Source organism: Macrobrachium nipponense, chromosome 42, assembly GCF_015104395.2.
Source record: "Macrobrachium nipponense isolate FS-2020 chromosome 42, ASM1510439v2, whole genome shotgun sequence".
In the NCBI taxonomy this organism is placed as follows: domain Eukaryota; kingdom Metazoa; phylum Arthropoda; class Malacostraca; order Decapoda; family Palaemonidae; genus Macrobrachium; species Macrobrachium nipponense.
The window spans coordinates 2897826-2921648 of NC_061103.1; the positions used below are offsets into that span (position 1 = coordinate 2897826).

General features: G+C 40.5%; 1 protein-coding gene across 2 annotated transcripts in view; it reads right to left on the bottom strand.

Moving 5' to 3' along the window:
• Positions 1–610: 610 nt before the first annotated feature.
• Positions 611–23823, bottom strand: part of LOC135212935 (nicotinamide riboside kinase 1-like) — a 29778-nt gene continuing 6565 nt past the window's right edge. The window contains exons 3-5 of one of the 2 annotated variants that reach the window (XM_064246680.1): positions 11171–11284; positions 10246–10403; positions 611–9173 (exon numbers count right to left, since the gene is read on the bottom strand). In XM_064246680.1, the coding sequence (XP_064102750.1) occupies positions 7516–8154 (639 nt within the window). In that variant the 5' untranslated portion in view covers positions 8155–9173; positions 10246–10403; positions 11171–11284 and the 3' untranslated portion in view covers positions 611–7515. The remainder of the gene's footprint in view (positions 9174–10245; positions 10404–11170; positions 11285–23823) is intronic. The other variant, XM_064246681.1, reaches the window with a different exon arrangement.

Below are 23823 nucleotides of genomic sequence, written 5' to 3' on the forward strand. Positions count from 1 at the left end.
GCAACGTTCGAGGTAAAATTACTACAGTATGGTAAAATCTTCAAGATGAAATAAAAGTTGTTTCATTGTTTTCATTTCCTTGTTGACATCTCTTCAAAATAAAGTTGTAATATTGTAGATCGCATTTTTTGGCATATGAAACTCCCTTGTCAGTTTAGTGATGTGGACATCACTTTTAGTTCCGAGACTTTTTCATTCTATAGTTTTTCTCTCTCGCGGTGATTTCCGGTCATCTTAACCTATTTAGATCCCCTGGTGACTTGACTGCACTAGAATCACAAAATACAAACAGAGCATGAAGAAATCTTAGTGGAGATGTGCACTAAGCAACAAACCATTATCCTTTTGTTTCAACTATGTTTGTTTGGTCAGACACCAAGCAAAACAGTAGCCCACCAAGAGATTCTTTACTCAAAGCACTCAAATATCAAATTATTTAAGTTGAGAGCCGTTTGAGTAACGAGGTAACATTGTTGTTTGATCCAAGGAAACACCAGAATATGCATAGTTCTCATGAAATCTTCGAAAATAATGGTTTCCTACCCCCTTTGTTAATATATAATGAAAAGTATTGTTGTCTACCATTCAAAAAGGGTAATGAAATGACAAATAAGAATGAAGTATTAAAAATTTACTAACCCATACCTTACTAATCAAATGTAACAAACAGTTAGCAAAGCTAAGCATAACAGTACAATAAACAGTTGCACTGAAGACTTGAAATGACATAAAAATAGCTATAAAAGTGAAGATCAAAAGTAACTCATATTATATTTTTATACTCATTATTTGTAACCTTAAACCATCACAAGGCTTTCAAAGACTATTTTGTACACAAGTAAATATCATCAAGATGAAAAATACCATCCAGTTGCACAAGTAGGAATGATAAGATTATTACTGAATGTATTTTTCAATGGTACAATGGTCTGATAAAAGTTAAAAGAAATCCAGGAGAAATGAAACAGTAAATTAAACATAGAGACAAGAACATGCATTTCATGTAATCAAAATGCACACTTGCAAAAGGCTGTTAGTTATAAAAGAGTTATTTTTATTTAACCAGACCTTAAGGTTATACTACATAAAAAAAAAAGGAACTAACAACACACTCACGCCAATTTGCAAGAAAAAACTTCAGAAAAAATTTCTAACTTCACCTTATATTTAATTTTGGTAACAAACTTAACAACTTAACAGGGATGTGGATCCCATAATATACTAAGCTCATCTTAGCTGCACCACACACACAGACACAATAGAAACCTACTTCCCTCTAACTAATAATGATGTAACCATACCCAACAGTACTATAGTAATTCAGCTTCACAATAACAATATAGCATTGTAATAAGGCATGTACAGTATCTATAAAGCTTGATTTGAGCAGCAATACAAAGGGAAGCAAGCTCCAAGGGGGTATGTAGTTATAACTAACCAATACTTCTGACTATCCTGTTTATGGGTATTATTTCCTGTAATTCTTTATTTTCTTATGGTACTTGAAATTATTCTACCCTTACCTGCTGAACAAATAAACTGTAGTACATTTCAGCTATGAGTAATTTAAATTGAAACCAAAATTTTGTCATTTAAAATCAAACCAAAATATAATTTCAATTTTACATACACAAGAGAACCTCCACCATGAATCAACCATTAGTCAATGCATTGGTCATGGACAATCCTAAAGGCATTCTATCATTATCTATCACTGAAACTTAAACGGGAAATCTTTAGTTACTTCTATTAGCAGTACAAAGAATCTCTATCAACTTATCTCTTCTTTCATCTAGTGAATCTTTCCTTTTGTCAATGATGCAAAGATCAAATGAAAAAGATTCAAAGAAATGCACAAGAATGCATAAAGGAAATAAGAGATATGACAGGGTGTGACAACCTTGAGGTGCCTGCACACATCTAGTTTTGTGTAGTTCTAAAAAAATCAAGTATATCATTGGTATAAAGTTAAAACCAATATATTTAAGGTCTGGTATAAGCATAGTTCTCAGAGAACCTTGGAACCTATTCTCCATGGCTAAAGATACAAGAATGTAAAGAATCCAGTGTACTCCGGAAATGGGCATTTCATACGAAGATTGCAAAATCTCATGAAGCCCTTCAAAAGGTTAAAGACCTTTGTACACAATTAGATAAATTCAGAGAAGATATAAAAGCAATAGTTTTTTGTTTCAATGCCAAAAAAGCAGCAGCACAGCAGCAGAGGATGGCCCTTGAAAACTTCAGAAGTCAGTTGGATGTTTTAGAAAGGCAGCTTGATTCTTTACCTGCTACCGATGAGGACGAGATCCGAAGAAAGTTGCAGGCACTAACTAAGGATGTTACTTCTGGGTCTACTAAGCTATGAGATATTTGCAATGAAAAAGATGAATCAATTGCAGAAAATCAAGACGCTAAAAGGCAGATGGAAAATTATCAGGCTCGGGTAGATGCTGCTCAGGATGTGACACAACAGCGATTTGAACTTCAGCGACAGAAGAATGTAGATGCCTTCAAAGCAGCAAAATGGCTTCAGGATAATGAAAATAAGTTTTCTTCTCCATTTTACATGCCTATTTGGATTTTGATAAACTTAAGAGATTCAACATTTTCTGATTTTGAAGGAAGTACCATCAGCCTCACTGATCTAATAGCCTTTTGTTTCCGAAGGTAAGGACGAAATGAATAAATTCAAGTCAATGAAGGAAAGATTGAAACTGAAAGTAAATATTATATATTCAGTCCCTACTGATTCGTCAACATACAGGCCACCTTTTCCACTGAATGTAATAAGGAAGTTGGGCTTTGATACTTACATGTCAGATGTAATAGATGCACCACTGCTGTGCTTTCTTATTTGCACAAACCTTACGATATTCATAGTATACATAGTGCAAGATAAGAAAATATAGAATATGATGCTTTGCCAGATAAAGTATCACTTTTTCAAGGGTAAATTACATCGTAGTCGTTCACGCCATGATAATGAGCCTATTACGGAAAGTTCAATAGTGCGAGAGGGATCATTACTGAAAATCATTTATGACCATGGGCTTATCCATAATTGTAAGCAAAAGATCATAAAATGCCAGGAAAGGCATGCAGCTAATGGAAAAAAGATTGATGAGCTGAAAAATGAGGAGAAATCTCTAAGTTCAAAATTAGAAACATGGAGAAATAACCAGCAGGCTCTCATGTGCCATGAACAGGAACAAATTCAATTGCAGAAAAGGATCACTATGAAATGTGATCAAGTCAAGAAGTGTGAAAAGCAAAAATCTAATGAAACTGAAGAGGAAACAAAGATGCAGGCTGAGTTATTAAAAATGTTCAAATCGAGACTAACTTGTTTGAAGGAGGTTGCCAATTTTGTTATTGATAACAATCTTGAAGACTACTATACAACAGCATGTAAAATGTATCGTTATTACACCTCGTAATCATGTCAATCATTTGGAATGTTTCTAAACTGATCAGATATTTCACTCTCAACATATGCATTTGCATAAACTAATCTCTGCGCTCGTCTGAAACTCACTTGCCAAAATCTTCTTGAATCACCTACCTTTAACTTTTCATGTTCACTTCTGACTATAATAATAATTCTCCCATTTAACTGTTTGACTCTTGACGTGGATTTCCACAAATCAGTCCTCAATAATGTACAATACTGTTACAATGTTCAACATACAAAACACTGTATAAAAATACTTTCTTGCAAAGCTATCACGTTCTTGTGAATTTGTTTACATAACATCTGCAACAATACTTCTTTACATTCAGGACCACAGCCAGTAGCCAAACAGCACCTAGCAGAGAAATATTGAAATCTTACGGTAAGCTTCAAAAACTTTTCCACCAATTGCAAAAGTTGAAACAAACTTTTCCACCAATTGCAAAAGTTGAAACATAAACATGTTTCTAGCAGTCTACTGCTACAAAGGTAAGACTACGAGTTCATTTTCACAGAAACCTGTGGCACTAGTACAGAGTATGGTAAAATTACCAACTATCACAGCTGTGCTATTCAAATCTTCATTATGAGAGAAATGCACCAGATTCCTACTGAACTGGTGCATAAGGAACTTTCCTTTTATTCTGGCACTCACACATTCTATAATGATATTTATGAAGGCCTGGTTATTCCTGCAAATTCTGGTGAAGAACTTTATGAAACTTCACCAAACCATCTATGAAAAACAAAAAACTATAATCCAAATTCTTATATTTATCCTTTCCAAATTCAATCTGCAAACAATATTATTATTACAATTATTATTAAGTAGTACATCACTTACAGATATCTTACAATTATTATTTTAACTGTTATTAAGTAGTTCATCTTAGACATCCTATAAAAAACCTTTACCTCATGATTTTACCCATAAAATACCACATAATGAGTCAAATAAAAAAAATGAAACTACATTATAGTATGTCTTCAATTACATTGAAGTTTTTAAATAAAGTTACACCCTCAAAATTTCCACAACAGACAAAGTTTCAACTAATCAAAATAGCATTTCTTCCACAGTCAACACTTTAACTTATAATCTGAATCTGCAGTACAGGAAGTTGATATTCAGGTAATAAAAATGAAAACAATACGTATGAAGACACAAATCACAAAGACCCCACTGATAATGAGCAACTACAATAGATTATTTGCAGTATGTTAAAACACCTCCATGTAAACACATTCTACAAAAAGAAATAACATACTGAAAGAGAACCGTAAAGAAACTGAAATTAAAAGAGATAATCAGAAAAACAAAGAAAATTATTACATATTTACCAAAAGAAAGAGTGGCTATAAGAGGAAAGTTAGGAATGTAAAAAGTCAAAAGACAAAAACATATAAGCTACTTTCAAATCTTCTAAAGGACATTAGGACATTTAAGGCATACAAATTTAAACTTTGAGCAGCATGCTGTAGGATTCACAAGAAAAATTAAAACAGGCAGCAATTGCAAACGCTGTCAGAGGTTACCAAGTAGACTTAAAGTAGGAAACTTTTTCAGTTTACATGATCAAATGTTTATTGATCAACTGTATAGCACAAGGTGAGCCAGCACTGTTCCTTTCTTGTAATGTCACATAAAAAATAATGTCTCCATTCAGGATATATATAAAAAAATTCATGCAACTTCTCTCTGGAAAAATATGAAAAAATATAACTACTTCATCTGTGCCATTTTGACTTTTACCTTGTAAATATACACACTTGTTTGTCTCGGTGCCACATACCAACGCATTGCATCAGTTATATCTCTGTTTTTGCTGCACTATAAGAACATTTGTGCTATGAACTGCAGAAAAGGAAGTGAGCAGAAAGAGTGATCACTATCACTAAGAAAATTAAAGCATAACTGTTCTGTTGAGGTGATGGTCATGCAATGAATATGAACCCCCCCACAGGAAGCCAGCCAATACGCGAACAATGGCTATCGGAAGTCTAAAAATGCTGGCTTTCTTCTATAGCCAAGAACATATAGCAACAAGAATAATACTTCAAATTCATTCTAGCATGCACTTATGGGGGATTTCCCACAACCAATCCCAAAAACTGAAGCATATGATTTGTATTTTATCAGAATATAATTTCTTTTGAATTGAATAAGGGCACACTTTTCCTATTGAAGCTAGAGGGTCAACAGCAAAGGAGAATTTCGTTGCCTTGAAACCTAGTGCGTCAAAGTGACGCATCAACCCAAACTTTACTGCTTCTCCAAACACAACTTACACAACTTCCGACTATTATTTCTCCAACACTTTCAAACCAGTGTCACAATAACCACATACCTGACGAGCCTAAACCTAATCAAAACCATTGTATTTGTAGCTTGTTTTTACATCTGGAACGATCAAATTTTGGTAAATTTTCTTTGGTCACAGTAAAATTAAAAAGAATTTTTTTGTAAGCCAATGATATCTATCACGATTTGAACTTATCTGTTCAAAGGTTATTACAAAGGCTTTGTACTATATTAATCTACTTCATGCACAGCAATCAATATTGGGGGAGTAGGCATGTTATCTTTTGAATTTTTGTTATAAAAAATTAAAACATCATAGAAAAGATCATTGTGGTTAAAACTGATGAATACTGCATCAAACCCAGCTGGCCTCTAACAAAATGTAAAATCTTTGATCTAAAAATAAAAGCACCTTTGGAATGCTTGGAAGGGACCTCCACCTAGATCAGTTACTTTTAAAATATAAAAATAAGTTTTAATATAAAAAGAAAATCAGTATCATAGGACCACTGAGTCACTGCTAGCCTCCCATAGGTCTCGACCTTAAATGAAAGAATGGATGGAAAGGCAAAGAGCAACATAGCTGGGGCAGCCAGGATGTTGCAAAGAACCTCAAATTACAGGATATAGACTGGAATGTATCAAGGAGCAAAGGCTCTTGGTGAACGAGTCTCTTGGCAGGTTCTGGACCTAAATACCGGCATTAGATATACTATATAGTTCCATGTTTACTTAAAATTTCTTTCCTTTCAGATTCAGTTATTTTCAAATCCATCAAATCGTGAAGGAAACAAAATATACCAAAGAAAAAGAATGAATGATTCAATAAACCAGTCTAAAAACAACCATTGTAAGTCTAGTCTACAATACTGCATTTATATTGTCACTGCCACATTAATTACCATTACAATAAAGTAACTAAACTGTATTTTTTCAAAGACTTTTATTTAAGAGCAGGATTTTACTCTCAAAATATAAAGAGTCACAAACTAAATTGTTAATTATATTCATACCACACCTAAGGGGGTTATTACATACACCTGTAATGTCATGGTGTGGTACATTGACCATACAACCCAGCGGCATTGCTTTGTACCTTCTCTTCATCCATTCCTTTTGGTCTCTTGTTTAACATCACAATTTCTTTAATATCTCCTTTTTCCCTTGTTCCATTTTCGTTTCTCTCTCTAAAGAACAAATCCATTGGCCAAGCCCTAAGAGAGTTTAGCATAGTGACTATGTGGCCTCGGTAAACTATTTTTCGGTGATCTAACAATAACCCTAATCCTGTCATACCTGTAAGTCTAAATCATCAGTAAAGAAACACCAGAAAACCAGGCAAAGAGACTTCCATATATAACCACATCTTACCCAGATATATCTGAAATCAAACTGCACATAAGAGTATACATCATGTTCACACCTTTGAATCCCCTATACTTTAAAAGAATGCCAAGTGACTTGGTCCACTAGAAAGAAAAGAAAAAACTTAACATCCCACACCCGTACAACTATACCATTTAGTGTTAAGTCAGTCAATTCTGTTCGGGCTTACTTTTTAAGTAAGTTAATACTATTCTGGCTTACCTAACATTCCTTTCCAATAAAACTGATTATAACACAAGAGTACTGTACCTAAAAGATCTCATTAACAAATTTCTTTGTTTCATAAAAAGCACCTTTCCTCATACAATATCAAGAAACCAAGATGCACAGAGTAATGCACCTTATCGTATACACTTATCTGAATAAAAAAAATTCAGTTAAGCTGTTTACAATTGGGATTTACTTTGGTCAACTCAAGGACTTGCTGGTATATAATTTCAAAGTGGTTTTCTGTACCATCCAAGAATATGACATCGCGAACATTTTTCCTCACTCTATCGAGATGCTCTTCATACATAGGCCAGACACAAGCATCGAAATAACCTGGAGGATCTGGGGGTTCATAGTCTCTCTTCTTCCTCCGTTCCCAGCACTGCTCTCTGCTCAGAGTGAAGAAGTACCGGAGGTCACACATGGCTGTCAATTCAGAATCATCATATATCAAAAACCCATCAAGGAGAAGTACGGGACGATACGTCTGGATGGAAGAATTGCTGTCACGTGTAGATGCATGCAATGAATCTTCCCCCTCCTCTTTAATAGGGGAAGAATTTATGATATTCCTAACATCTAATTTCATCTTTTCCATATCCAAGGCTGTAATGACATCCCAGTTATGGTGTTTCAAGCCTCCTGGACAAGGAATGTGACATGAAGAATCCTCAGGATAGAAATAATCATCCTGACATAACAACTGGGTAGAACTTGGGAGCCCTTCAAGAAGCTGCCTCGTCACGGTAGATTTCCCACCATTTGTGACACCTGATATGGCTACTACAAGCCACTCTGCCATGGTGAATGACGTTAAGACCTTAGTATTAACACACTTCAACGGTGTTAGCACACTTGATGAGTAATGTAGCACTAAGCAGTTGTGGATTTAACACTAACATTCACTTACACAAAACTGCTGTCACAAATATGTCAATATCATCACACAAGCAATTCGTGAAATGGAGGGAAGGTTATTAATACTGTTCAACTCACACTCAAAGATAATACTTACAATGCTTTGTTACATCAGCAGAATATTTTTATGCAAAGCCTACTACTAATAATAAAGAATACACGTCATTCTATTTAACAATGAAAATATTTACGCAAACGCTATGTCCAGCAAAATAAAACACCTTTGCGATGGCAAAACAGGAATCTTGATTTTCAATAATGTTTAACACACATGTCACAGCTGTTTGTGAAAGCATAAAAAAATTTTTCAAAAAGTGTGCTTGCTGACTCCAATGCACACATTTTCGTCAAAGCAATACTGGGAAAGAATTTCAGCTAGCACAGAATAACAAAAACTCATCAATAAATGCAGCAAAGCCAAGCAGTTCCTCATGAACAAAACTTTAATTCAGTCATCAACTGCTTATACTTGTAGTCGTATAATCAACGTAAAGGGAATGGCCTATGTAAAAACCTGTAAGTGTGATAAGGAACACAAAAACAATGGTAGGCACAATCAGAGCAACTAATGGGTCAGGAAACAGGAGCCTAATAGAACTATCATCATCTGCAAAAGGCAAACAAACAACCCAAGTTAGGTAGTACAAAAGAGCGACTCCAGTGACGCTCAGCACGCATTTGCCTATTACTCGGTCATGGCCATACATAGTTACTATCGGTACACTATGGGTAAGAATTTCATATAGGGAACCAGTGAGAAGCAGAGTTTATAGCTTTAACATATACTTTTTCCACTCATTTACACCAATGGAATTCCTTGTTCAAGGATGGCACATTTAACTCCTAAAAGGAAATGTCTGATTTTCTTGAAGGGGGCGACACTAAGCCTTCAGTGGTTCCATTCTGAAAATTAAGCATGAGAACTGGAATTAACACAGGCATAAATCATAAAGCACAAAATGGCAAAGGAGATCAGAAGAAATAAATATCGAGTCATAACAAATATATACATTGGAGAAGGCACAAACTCCAAAATGTGAAACCCTGAGCTGTATAAAAAATGCCACAAAGTAATAATCACCAAACTGAACACAAACACAAAAGGAATTAACTTCCCCGTTAATCGCTCATTCAAAGGCATCTTGGAAAACCTAATTTATATAGTAAATGTATATAAAAAGAGGCAAAATAATTTTTCAAATTAAAATAACAGACAAATGAAACAAAAGAACAATCTTTTAATAATAAAAAAAAAAATACCAGGCAATGCAAAGCAGTGAAGTGTCAATGCGTCAATGCATGCAACTGCAAAGCTTCCTAACACAGCAAATGCCAAGTAAGAATAAACATACAATAATAATAAAAGTACAAAAATGGCACTACTTCAGTGGTAAGGTCTTCTAGCACTCTACGGAAATTCTATGCAGGATGTTACTGATTGCAATTCTACAGGTTTTAAAATACAATTATTAGAATTCAAGCGGTTAAGTTACAATATAGTACAATACTTGAAAGCTACCCAACACAGAAAACGACCTTACTCGCAATCACCAGCGCAGTTCCAAGTAGTGTAAGCTACAGTAACCGCATTAGTTCGAACGTTTAATTATGTAGAGACCCTGATGGCCACACCTAGATTTAAAAGAACCAGTATCCAAACAGTAATGTTCAGGATCTTTCACTCTCTCCAACACTACATTTTCAACACAAGGGTACAACAGCATTATCCAAATCACAAATCATGCTGCAGACCAACGATAATTAGAGGGAGAGCGATACCATGCAATACATGGACAATACAGATGGGTTACTAACTTAGTATACAGGTAGGTTTTCAACAACTACACATTACCCAAGAGTGACGCTTAAGGGGCAGCAGAGAGTGAGAGCATTAATAGTACAAAAAGCTGCCCACAGCACATTTTAATGCCACAGTTAAGAGACTAAAGGGAGACACTAATCCTAAGGAAAGTACCATCAATTATTCAGACGAAGCCAGACGTCATTCATCTTCTTAAAATCTTCGTCTGTGAACACTGACGAACCGGCATCCTTATCCTTCTTCTTTTGCCTTTCTGACCATTCAGACTTGGTGATTCTCTCTTTCAGGTTCTTCTCATGGTGGTTGGTGATCTGTTTCAACATACCCAACGGGACCAAACAAATCCTCAAATTAATTCAACAAGATTAACATTTTTATCTACTTTTTCACAAATTAAGCAATATTTAATATTTTATGGACAGGGTCACTAGATGTGGTAGATGATCACTTGCATAAGCCTGTCTTTGTTAAGATAGGCACTTTGGTTTACACTATTCCCGGTTACTTGAATAGTATAGAGGTCCAACTGTACAGATGATGTATGAAAGTAGATAGTGTGGTAAGTACAGATTTTATATGTTTATAGGTGTATACGAATAAATCAAAACAAGCCCTAAGGTCAGTCCTGAATAAACTTACTATTTTGTTATTTGATTTTGTGCCTGCTCCTAACATCCTGTGTGAAAGTGTGAAATCACTCCCTCTTACCAATATCGTCATATCTTCCAGCATCTTCCAATCATTTTTCCCAAATTTAATGTAACTACTAAAACTGAATTATGTGCTTCGATATTTTTACCCTAGAGATATTCAGCACATCTTGTTTTGAAGCAACTGGGGACTAAGAGCCATTTCTTATGTTAAATTCATCAAAGTTTATTATACTTTTACATTTTTCATTCTTATAGCCTAAAATTAAAAACTCAACCTTCCCCTCTTGTCTGGTTTTGTGAATGACTGAAAGGTCATTACATTTATACTGACTTCCTATATGATTAAAAGCCAAATTTAACAAAAAATACCATCGAAATTTTCTTTTTCATCTAATAACTTACGGAAGTTCAATAAACTTTCTTACCTTTTCAGCATGTGCTTTAGTAACTTTCTCATCCAGTTTTTTCAGCAGCTTGATGTTCTTTTTTGTGCAGTCTACAGGGCGACTATTTTCGTATTGCTTCAAGGCATTTCGAACCTGAAGACAGAAAATACGTATAAGGCAAATTAATTCCTCTATGAAATGATATTGTTATTTTACAATAAAGTTTTGTGCATACTTACCTGGCAGACATATACTTAGCTTACGTCTCTGACGTCACGACAGAATTCAAAACTCGCGGCAAACGCGACAGGTAGGTCAGGTGATCTACCTTACCCGCCGCTGGGAAGCGGGTGTAAGAACCAACGTACCTTTCTTGCCAGATTTTTTCTCTCTTATACCTGTCTCCTGAGGGGAGGCTGGGAGGGCCATCAATTGTATATGTCTGCCAGGTAAGTATGTACAAAACTTTATTGTAAAATAACAATATCATTTTTGTACATGAACTTTCCTGTCAGACATATACTTAGCTGATTGACACCCTTGGTGGAGGGTATAAGACAGAAAATAACAAAGAAAAGGTAGACAACACCTGTTGTAGTATAAAAATAACCTTGGTTCTTACCTGTTTAGGCTGAAGACTTCATAGGTACTGTCTGTTAGTCTGCATAGCCATAAGAGCTACAGCGAGGGCGTGACCTACAGCTGAAAAGACTCTTTGGGTCTACTAACGGGACTTGATATCCGCTTACTTAGTAGAATCCAAGTCGGATCATGTCAATGGGGGTTCGCCCTCTTCTATGACAGAACCTGTCCACTACCAACGCAGGGAGCTTCAAACCAAATCCGATCACCTAACCAAACTAAAGTTATTAGTATTACGAAACGAAAAAAGATGCCTACCTGCATCATTTTTCATACAACCATATGAACTCAATTACCAAAAACAAGGGAAAAAACTACTAAGGATATGTTCCAGCTCCCTGCCCCAGCACCGAATCCGCCGATACGTACGGGCCTAATGCGAAGCACTCGTCATACGTAATACTGACGTCTTTAAGGAAGTGGTTGGCGAATACTGAATTACAGTCGGCGCAAAAAAAAAAACGAACGCCCATACATTTGTAAACAGATCATAGCAATGATATAAAAAAGGAAAATAAAAGGGAAATTTTAGTTCACTTATATTTTTTTCATACTTTGACATTTCTCCATTATTTTTGAGTACAGCTTTTAACCTTCTTGGCATTGAATGTGCTAAATCTTTGAAATATTGTGCATCCATGTCTTCAAACCAAAATTTACGGATGGCATCCTTCAATTTGGGGAGGGACGTTTTCTCATCTGCTAGTGCCTTCAGTTTCCGTTTCATGTATGCCCAGCAATTTTCAATTGGGTTTAAATCTGGTGAATTGCCTGGCCAGTCCAAATTCTGAATATTACATTCCTTAAGAAGGTTTGTGACCTTGTGAAATCGGTGGCAAGGTGCTCCATCTTGCATAAATACACGCATGCCCAAAAGTTCCTTGTAAGGGACTAATTCATTTTCTAAGACATTTTCATAAATCTCTCCATTCATTGTCGTGCTCTCTGGGAGAAAATATAATCCCCCACTACCCCCATATCCGCTGAAACATCCCCATACCATCACATAAGCTGGATGTTTCACAGTCTTGACTGTGTATTTTGATGCATAGCGGTTAGATCCTTGGGGCCTCCTTACTTTTTTGCCAGCGCTACGAATAATGTGGAAGTTAGATTCATCGCTAAAAACTACCCTTTCCCAATCCTTTTCAGTCCACTTCAAATATTTTCTGCAAAAAGCCATTCTTTTTTCTTTCATAGGCTTAGTGAGGAGTGGCTTCTTTGCTGCAACACGACATGGGAGACCAAGGTCTTTCTGCAATCGATGTTGCACAGTCCGTTCAGATACGTTCCTAAGCAGATCAGGGTTTTGAGACTTCAAAATTTTGGCTGGCATTGATGGATGTTCCATAACAATCCTTTTTAAAATGTTATCCGTTCTTTTTGTAGTTTTTCGTGGCCTCCCTGAGCCTTTCTTCCGCTTCAGTGATGAATCAAGGTCCTCCTGTCTTGGAGCGGTGCACCACAATGAGACGGTGCTTTTAGAGATTCCCAGCTCTCTTGCAATAGCTGACATTGACTTGCCAGTTTTCCATAGGGTCACAATTTCTGCTTTCTTAACCAAGGATAAGGAAGTTTTAGCCATAATTCATTAGCTAGCGCGCAAGAGCGCCAAATGTAGCGGTGACGAAAGCGTGAATGGGGCAGGAGCGCATACAATGACATCTGACCTTTGGGACAGCTTGAGTATCACTGAAGTGCATTAGTAACTCATGGTACCGAACAGCGAGACAATAGAGGCTGCCAGACGAACGATAAATTGGGGAAAATACATACTTCTCGGCGGAAAATCGCAAGAAAAGTCCGAACGCTTATTACAGTAATATATAGGGAGTCGTTCGCTTTTTTTTTTGCGCCGACTGTACATCTCCAGAATGTAGTTTTCATCAGATTCTGAAGAGACATATTCTTATTAAAGGCCAAGGAATGGCAATGGCTCTCACTTCATGAGCCTTGACTTTTAGGAGCTTGTAATGTTCTTCATTACAAGATCTATGTGCTTCTTTCACTAGACTTCTAATGAAGAAAGACAGCGCATTTTTCGACAATGGTCTGCTGGGGTCCTTTACAGAGCACCATAGTCTGTCCTCAATGCCCTTAAGGGTTTTCTTCTTCTGAAGGTAGTATTTTAAACTCCTAACAGGGCAAAGAGTTCTTTCGGGTTCTTCCCCTACTAGGGCAGATAATCCACGAACCTCAAAGCTCCTTGGCCAAGGATTTGAGGGGTTCTCATTCTTTTGCTAAAAACGAAGGAAGGAAGGAACAAATCACGGAATCTCCTTTGAAACTACCCCTTCCTTCTAGGGCATGAATCTCACTAACCCTTTTAGGCGGATGCTAAGAGCCATGAGAAACAGAGCTTTCCTCGTAAGATCTTTGAAGGAGGCTAACTGTGGTGGCTCAAACCTAGAGGACCTCAGGAAACGAAGAACCACGTCCAGATTCCAACTTGGAACTTCGTTCGAAGTTTTTCTGCAGTTTCGAAAGATCTTAATAGATCATGCAGATCTTTGTTATTCGAAAGATCTAAGTTCCTATGTCTGAACACTGCAGCCAGCATGCTCCGGTAGCCTTTGATGGTAGATACTGCCAAACCGCATTTTTCTCTGAGGAAAACTAGGAAATCTGCGATCTGAGTCACAGAGGTACTGGAAGAGGAAAACTTCTGGTTCCTGCACCACCGGCGAAAGACGTCCCCACTTCGACTGGTAGACTTTAAGGGTCGAAGGTCTTCTAGCTGAGGCGATAGCCTTAGCAGCTTTTGTCGAAAACCCCTTCGCTCTGACAAGACTTTTGACAGTCGAAAGCCAGTCAGATTGAGAGCGGGGAGGTTTCTGTGATACCTGTCGAAGTGGGGTTGTCTGAGCAAATCTTGTCTTTGTGGAAGTGCTCTTGGAAAGTCCACCAACCATTCCAGTACCTCTGTGAACCAATCTTGGGCGGGCCAGAACGGAGCTACTAGCGTCATTCTTGTCATCTCCGAGATAGCAAATTTCTTGAGGGTTTGTCTCAGTACTTTGAAGGGGGAGAAAGGCGTAGACATCTAGACCTGTCCAATCTAGGAGAAACGCATCCACTGATACTGCCCCTGGGTCTGAGATCGGGGAGCAGTAAAGTTCAATCCTTGCGTTCCTTGCTGTTGCAAAGAGGTCTTGGCATACTTCTGAGTGGAGGGTCCACTCGGAAGGCAGGAGTTGATTCTTCCTGCTCAGGAGATCGGCCCTGACGTTCCTTTCTCCCTGTACGAATCTGGTGAGAAGACTGATCTTCCTTGCTTGAGACCACAGCAGAAGATCCCTTGCTGTTTCGTACAGGGAGAAGGAGTGTGTCCCCCCCTGTTTTTTTATGTACGCCAGGCTGTGGTGTTGTCCGAATTGACCTGAACTACTGCATTTCGGACGTGGGGCTCGAAGGCTTTCAATGCCATCCAGACTGCCATCAACTCTTTCTTGTTGATGTGCCAGGACACCTGATCCCCCTTCCAGGTGCCTGACACTTCTCTTGTCCCGAGCGTCGCTCCCCAACCTGCTTCCGACGCGTCGGAAAACAACACATGGTTGGGGTTCGGCATGTAAAGAGACATTCCTTCCACAAAACGGAGTGGGTTGTTCCACCACCGAAGGTCCCTCTTGATTCCCCTTGAGATCTTGAAGGAGAACTCCAGATCTAGGGAGAGACGCCTCCAGTTCTGGTATAGGAAGAACTGTAGAGGCCTGAGATGCAACCTTCCTAGAGAAACGAATTGCTCCAACGAGGAGAGTGTCCCCAGCAGACTCATCCACTCCCTCGCTGTGCATGCATCTTTCTCTAGGAAGGTCGTTAGTTTCTCGTAGCAACGAGCTATCCTCTCCGGCGACGGAAAAGCCCGAAAAGCCAGAGAAACTATCCGAATCCCCAGATAGATCCGCTCTTGACTGGGGATTAATTGAGACTTCTGGAAGTTCACCAGAAGTCCCAGAGAACTTGCCAATGTAAGGGTCTTTTGAAGGTCCTCCAGACATCTTTCTTGAGACTCTGCTCTGATTAGCCAGTCGTCGAGATATAGCGACACCCTCACTCCCTCCAAATGTAGCCACTGCGCCACGTTTTTCATTAACCCTGTGAAAACTTGGGGTGCAGTCGACAGGCCGAAGCACAAGGCCTTGAATTGGAAGATGTTTCCTCCCATCATGAATCGCAGATACTTCCGTGAAGAAGGATGGATCGGCACATGAAAGTAAGCGTCCTGAAGGTCTAGTGACACCATCCAGTCCCCTGGATGAAGAGCCGCTAACACTGAGGAAGTCGTCTCCATGGCGAACCTCCTCTTTTCCACAAAGACGTTCAGGGCGCTTACATCCAAAACCGGTCTCCATCCTCCCGAGTTCTTCGGAACTAGGAATAGCCTGTTGTAAAATCCCGCAGAGCGGGGATCTTCCACTAGTTCTATAGCCTCCTTCTCTAGCATCAGATCTACTGCTAGAGAAAGGGCTTGATTCATGATGGGGTCCTTGTACCTGGCCACCAACTCCCTCGGAGTCGTCGTCAATGGTGGCCTTGACGAGAAGGGAATGAGATATCCTTTGCTGACAATCGATAGGGACCAATTGTCTGCCCCTTTGTGGGCCCAGACGTCGGCAAATTTCAGTAGTCTGGCACCCACTGATGTCTGGAGTCCTTGATCGCTATTTCTTGCCTCTGATTGACCTAGAGAAGGTTTTACCTCTCTTAAAAGGTCTAGATCCTCTGGTTGAAGAAACTCTGGCAGTGGGTCCCTCCTCGAAAAGGGCTCCTGCCTCAGAGGAGTCTCTTTCTTGGTCTTGGGTTGGAAGACAGAGCGAGGTTTTCCTGGCCGACTGGGCTAACATGTCCCGAGTAGCCTTGGCTGAAAGGGCACTCGAGACATCCTGAATGATTTTTCTTGGGAAAAGCAGAGGAGAGAGCTGAGCGTAAAGAAGTGAGGCCCTTTGTGCATGCGAAACTGCCTTCGTGAGAAACGAACAGTAAACCGACCGCTTCTTTATCACTCCGGCTCCAAACAGTCGAGCCGTCTCTCACTGCTTTGTCCATGCAAGTGAGGACGCAATTAAGATCTTCAGGAGACAGGGAATCCTGGGGTCTGGGTCTTCTTAGCCAGAAACTCCTAAAGACCAGTCAGGAAGTTGAAAACTTCCAGGACTCGGAACATTCCCTTCAGTAGGTGGTCAAGTTCGTTCATCCCCCACGTAGTCTTGGCAGACAGGAGGGCAGATCGACGAGCGGAATCCACCAGTGAAGAGAAGCCCGAGTCAGCAGAAGAAGGGAGAGCGAGGCCTAAAGGTTCCCCTGATTCGTACCAGAATCCTAATCTGCCAGTCAGTTAGAAGGAGGGAGAGAAAACAGTCTTCCCTTTCTCTTCCTTAGCAAGGAGCCATTCCCCAAAACCTCTAAGTGCCTTCTTCATTGAAATAGTCAGTTTCATCCTTACACAAGATGAAACCTTCAAAGTCTTCGAAGTGGAGAACAAAGAAAGAGGAGAAGGAGGAGCCACAGGAGAAAGGATATCTCCAAACTCTTGAAGGAGCAAATCTGTTAACCTCTTATACGAGGAAACAGAGGAGTCTTTTGGTCCTTCTTCTTCCGAGGGATCCTGTTCTTCGTCTCAGAAGAGCCCTCATGATCCTTAGAGGCGCGGCTACCTTTAGAAAAGTCTCTTGAAGAGTGAGGTTTGACTCTTGGAGACAAACTTCTGGAACTTGCCTACTCGCAAAATCTTCTTGTCTTGAGGAGGGCGTTTTCCAGATCGTGGAGCCTAACAGGAGTAAGGCGGCTGTCAGGAGCAGAGCGCCTGTTTGAAGAAAAATGTTATTGTTATAATACAATTAAGTTTGTTCATACTTACCTGGCAGATATATATATAGCTGTATTCTCCGAAGTCCGACAGAATTTCAAAATTCGCGGCACAGTGCGCAGTGGCGGCCAGGTGGTAGTACCCATTCCACCCGCCGCTGGGAGGCGGATATCAGGAACTATTCCCATTTTCTATTCATATTTTATCAGTGCCACTGTCTCCTGAGGGAGTGGGTGGGCACTTTAATTATATATATTCTTGCCAGGTAAGTATGAACAAACTTATTGTATTATAAACAATAACATTTTGTTCATGAAACTTACCTGACATATATATATAGCTGAATCCCACCTTCGGATGGTGGGAAAAAATGGAGACAGAATAGGATTTTTTATTTTTTTTTTTTTTTTTTTTTTTTTGGGGAAACTAAATTAGTAGATGATATACATCTTGGTTCCTCACCTGTTAGCATAGCCGACTTCGTGATTACTGTCACCAAAGTCTGCTTCTGCGTACTAGAGTTTGCCAGCGAGGTAGAGACCTGTATGCTGGTGCGCTCTAGATGATCTGTCAACGGGGGCGTGACCACAATGTGACTAGACCATATGACCATACTTCTGAGGGCAACGAAGCTAAAACCACCACCTGACCTAACCTATCAAAGTTAGTTCCATAACTTCTAGGCTAAAGAAAAGGAACGCGCCTCAAGCGACCAACCCTTCAAAGTTAAAAGCACACCTATCCCTTTTCTATAGGATAGGATTCGTGTTGCTTGCTGCCCCCAATAATATATCTACGGATATGTATGGTCCTAGCGACTTACAGATCTCAAATGTCGTCTTCACATCCCGTCGGAGTGTGAAGCGAACACAGAGTTGCTTCGCTAAAGCGTGGCACTCAGGATGTTACTGAGTGTCATGCTTTGTTGAAATGCTTCCGAGGCCGCCGCCCTCACCTCTTGAGCATTCATATTAAGAAAAATCTCAAATCTTTATGCAAACATAATGAACGAGACTTCTTAAAAGAACTCCTTGACTATAATGCCAGGTGTTCTTGGACATGAACCAGTCTGGTCTTTTACGGAACACCGCAGATTGTCCGTTGACCTCGACTTTCTATAGTTTTATCAAGATAAAACTTGAGAGACCCGACAGGGCACAGGACTCTCTAATGCCCTTGCCCAATAATTTGTGCCATACCCTTGGTCTCCAAGCCTTCGGGTCAAGGGTTAGACAGGTTTTCGTTCTTATCAAGAACGGAAGGCTTAGAGGACAGACCGCATATGTCCTTTAAAGCTAAAACCTCTGATGATGGCTAAAACCTCACTAACCCTCTTTGCCGTGGCTAGAGCGGTTAGAATGTTAGCCTTTCTGGTCACGTGTATTAAGTTCGCAGAAAGGATAGGTTCGAAATGCTTTTGGCATCAGAAACTCAGACTACGTCTAAGTTCCATGCCGAACCTGCGATCCAGAGAATTTCAAGATCTCCCCAGACCTCAAAGAGTCGTGAAGCTTTTGTTGTTTGACAGAACCGAATCTCTGAGCCTAGAGGCCGTCAACAACATATTTGCATATTCTACAATAGTTAGGACTTCTAGCTTATCTCATACTTCATACGGAAAGATAGAACCATAAAGAGATTCACAGAGGTCGAGGTGGAGGAACAGTCATTTCCCTTCACTATCTCCAGAAACGGCCCCCTCCGATTGAACACTGAAAATAGGCAGCACTGCTTTGCCTTGGCCAAGAGACTGCCATTAATCTTGAAGATCTTTATCGCTTCTCGATAGTCTGAACGCCTTCAGACTCAGAGAGGAGAGATATCAGATACTTCACTAAGTGACGATGTTAGATTACACCGATTCTCTCGGGAAGGGTCTTTGGACAATTCTCTGAATTACATGACCTCTGTGAATCCAACCTCTTAGAGGCCAACATGTGGCGACTAAAGCTAATCCTCTAGGATCATGAATAAGGGAACAACTTAAGAGGAAGCTCCTTCGTCTCAATATTACGAAAAACTTAACGAAAGGACGCCCTCAGTCTCTCCTCAACTTTCGACATACTTCTAAGTGAGGATTACTCAGACGTCAGTAGTTGTTGCCTTCGATCGAGAAGACCCGCACGGACGTGCACTAGTTTAACGAACCTCTTGAGGATCGTTACGTTTCCGCCAACCCAGTCCCATAACCAACTCTCTCTTCTTGAGCTAGAGAGAGCTGAGAAATTATCCGAGATGATTTGGGCCACTCGATCCAAACTCACCCTTCGAGGAACTGGAGAGCCGACCAATTTGGCTTCCAATTCTTTCAGACAATGTGCCAGAACATCTGTTCTCTGTTCGGATGTCTGGTACCCTCTCGCTATCACCCGAGGTGATCCTCAAGCCGTTGAGAGAAAATTAGAATTATTACTAGATCCTTTGATGCTATTCCAATTTCTTCGTGAGGAAAAATTGTAGAGGTCTGAATTGCTGTTTATTCAGGGAAAACAGGCTTCTCCAGCGAGGAAATGGTCCCCACCCAAGCAACTCATCCATTCCCTCACTCAGCCTGCTTCCTTCCCTAAATAAGGCTGCGCTTTGCATAAAGCAGGAGAGCATTATTATAGTGCTATGCCGCGGGGGTGGGGGGGTAGATTCGTACAGAATTCTGTTGCAACGGTAAACCCGCACCGAACAAGTATAAGAGATATCTTGTTGAAATTTTCTAAGTAAACGGAAGGCATGTTCATTCATGATTACTAGAAATTTCCTCAACCCGAGGCTAAAATCCATGATTGTAGGGCAGAGAGACGGCTTATTCAACCATTCCCGCAAGGGAGAGAGACGTAACCAACCATGCATGTCACCGAGCTAGCCGGTACTGCGTAGATCACAGTAACAGCAGCCTTGTTCATCGTCTCGCACTATCTGCCTGAGTTGCCAGCTACTCCTTTTACGAAGGGATAGGTATGAAATTATCGAGCAAAAGGAAACTCTCAAGCAGGCATATTTAAACGAAACAAAATTCGCTAAATACAGAAGCTGAGTTGGTGTTGTCGTAACAATACCTGAAGAGTTGTTCTTACTCCGAAAACTCTTGGAAGGTTGAAGGGAGTGTCAATTAAATACACTAGAACAACAGTTCTTTCGGCTTCTATCCGCAGAGGTAAATACGATATGCGGATATGACTTGACCCATGCGTTAGCAAAATGACGCAAAGATAAACTACGTAAGTATTGTAGTAATTTGAACATCGATTTTCTCTACTACATCTTTCCTCGACAGGAATAGAAAGAAAGGAAACGACTGTCCACGTTCTAATGAATGAGACTTTTTCAAAAGAACTCCTTGACTCTTTGCCAAGACTCTTTGCCAAGAAAAGGAGTAAAATTCGAATAGAGATCATCAAGAGAGAACCGAGGATCGAAAAGGACGTTCAATGTTCTTATGATATTGGACATAAGACTTCCTGGATCTAGTCTACAAGTCTTTTTCTTACTCCCCGGATGAGCCTCTGAAAATGAATGAGAGCTCTTCCGAAATTTGTTAATGAGTTTATCCGCTTAAACGATAAAAACGTTAAAATCTATGTCAATGAGAACTACCCCTATTTATGAGGGGTCCCCCACTTAAATGACAAAACGTTTTAGTATCTTGACAATGGGAAAACGTCCTTACTTGACAAAACTATTAGCACTTTGCTAATAGGGGAAAACCCTTTAACATGACCGAAAGTCACCCAGGAATCCGAGTATATAATCTTCCCGATTCTCAGAGAAATCGATGAAGAGGAAAGAGGGATCGAAGAAAAAATTCGGGTATGTCTCTCAGCTAACTCCGATCCGGAATCCTTTTTTAAAATTTCTGTAAAGGAATGTCCTGTGGAGAGTCCTGAAAAAACCTCCTCTTGACGAGCGTTTAGAAAGCATCAAGCGTCCTAAGAAACGTCCTGAACAGCAAATAAGACGCCTTCTAAAAGTCTTTTCCTCTCGCAAAAGCGTCCTGCCTAGCTTCCACCGAAGCGTCCTGGCGAATGTCCACAAAAGCGTCCTCATAAGCGTCCTGCCGAGCGTCCTCAAAAGCGTCCTGCTTAGCGTCCTGGAAAGCGTCCTGCTGAGCGTCCTCAAAAAACGTCCTGCTTAGCTACGAGCGTGTCTGAGCAGAGAACACCAAGTCTTCTGAACGACGTTTCAGAGAGGAACTCGTTGAGCGCCCTGATGCATGCAAGGCCCGCCAAGAGGCGTCCTGGCGAGCGAACCGCGTTTTGCGTATGACGTTGAATATTTTTTTTTCAAGGGACGTCCATCATGCGAGTCTCCATGGAGAGCCGCAAGCCGCTCCTGAAGTGTGTGAACACTAAGGAAGACTTATGGCTTTCGTCTTCAAGACGGGCCTTAAAAGACCTTCAAACCTTCTTACAAAGACAGTGGCCGCCTGTGCGTCAACTTGCGTCTTAGTAATGCAAAAGAAACATCTCCAGGAAACGCACTCAGCAAAGGAACCCCGAGCGTCCGAAAGACACCCTCGCAAGGTGCTTGCCGAGCGTCCTGGAGAATGTCTCTACTTATAGGACGTCGAACACCTCCAAAAGCTTCCTCACTTTCTAAATTGCCCTTCTTATGCCGAACCAGAGACATAAGTTGTTTGACTGTGCAAAGCAGCTTGCCGGACGTCCCAAACTTATCAGCTTGCTTTTTCGAAGTAAAGCGAACGTTACATAACGTATACGGAGCGCCATGAGGAGAGGAGGACAAATACTGAGTTGCTCCTCCAAAAGGTGGAATCTAGAATGTCCTTGATTACCAAAAATTCTTTTGGAATGCTAGCGAGGTTGAAACAGCTCTAACTTCATGAGCGTTCACTCGCAGGAGGCTCAAATCACTCTTGTGGCAAGATGAATGAGCCTCCTTAATAATGTAAAAACGAGCGTTCACTCCAGGCAGGCTTCAATCACTCTTGCTGGTAGTGAATGGAGCTCCTAATAAGTATAAACGAGCGTTCACTCGCAGGAGGCTCAAATCACCTCTTCTGGCAAGATGAATGAGCCTCCTTAATATGTCCCTTAGGAAAAGAGCCAGCGCATTCTTCGAAAAGGGTAAATGTGGTCTCTTTACTGTTTCATCTTCTCGTGACGAGAGAGAGGACGTGAAGCGTCCTCTTCTCTAAAGCTTCTTAAGGAGGCGCGAGTCCTTCCGAGAGCTCCAACCCCTGTGTGGGGAGGACGCCTTGGAGGACGAGAAGCAATCCTTCAAGATTCGTGCACGTGCCTTCCGATCTTCGGCAGCCTGGGAAGCGACAACAGGACCTGCCGAAAGGAAGCCAGATCAGCATGAAAAACCCGTAACCCTCCTTCGGCTTTTGACATGCCCTCTCCCTGGTTTCCTGGGAGTCCGACAGAGTCTAGGCCTAGAGGCGTTATGGGGCCGATCTGACGTTCCCTCCTGACGAGAGAGGACGTTGAAGAAGTCCTCTTCTCTAAAGCTTCTTAGAGGGCGCGAGTCCTTCCGAGAAGCTCCAACCCTTGCGCGGGGAGGACGCCTCGGAGGACGAGAAGCAATCCTTCAAGATTCGTGCACGTGCACGATCTTTAGCAGCCTGGGAAGCGTCAACAGGTTCTGCCGAGGGACGCCAGATCGGTGGGAGCCCCCGTGAAACCCTCTTGCGGCTTTCGACATGCCCTCTCCCGTGAGTCCTGGGAGTCCGACAGAGGTCCAGGTGCCTAGAGGCATTATGGGGGCCGATCTGACGCCCCCTCCACAACACAAGGGCCACGACACTTCACAACACTGATTGGAGAGCGAGCACTTTAGTCTAAGATTACTTGATGTAATCCTCTAGCAGACACTTCTTCTAGGCCCGTAAGCATATCACAGGGTTAGGCAAAATAAAATCTACAGGAGGTTAGAAGGTTCATTATTTCTAACTTCTGTTTACTGTGGAGGAAAACTCCTGATTCTACCCGCTCTAAAATGCGTACATGAATCCTACTTCTTCCGTAATCAGTCACACATTACACTAATTACATTGAACTTATGCAAAGAAAACATGTAAACGTCATAAAAAATTAAAAAACTAAAAGCGAGTCTACCGAAAGTTCCGGTAGCCTCACCTTACCCCATGCAGACAACAAAGTCTGAAACTAGGCTAACTAGCTTCAGACATCAAATGCAAAGAAAAAATTTACGATAGCGTATGGCCTCACGCCACAAATCCCAGTCAATAATCGAAAGAATAATTAGGATACTTAAGCGGCTAATG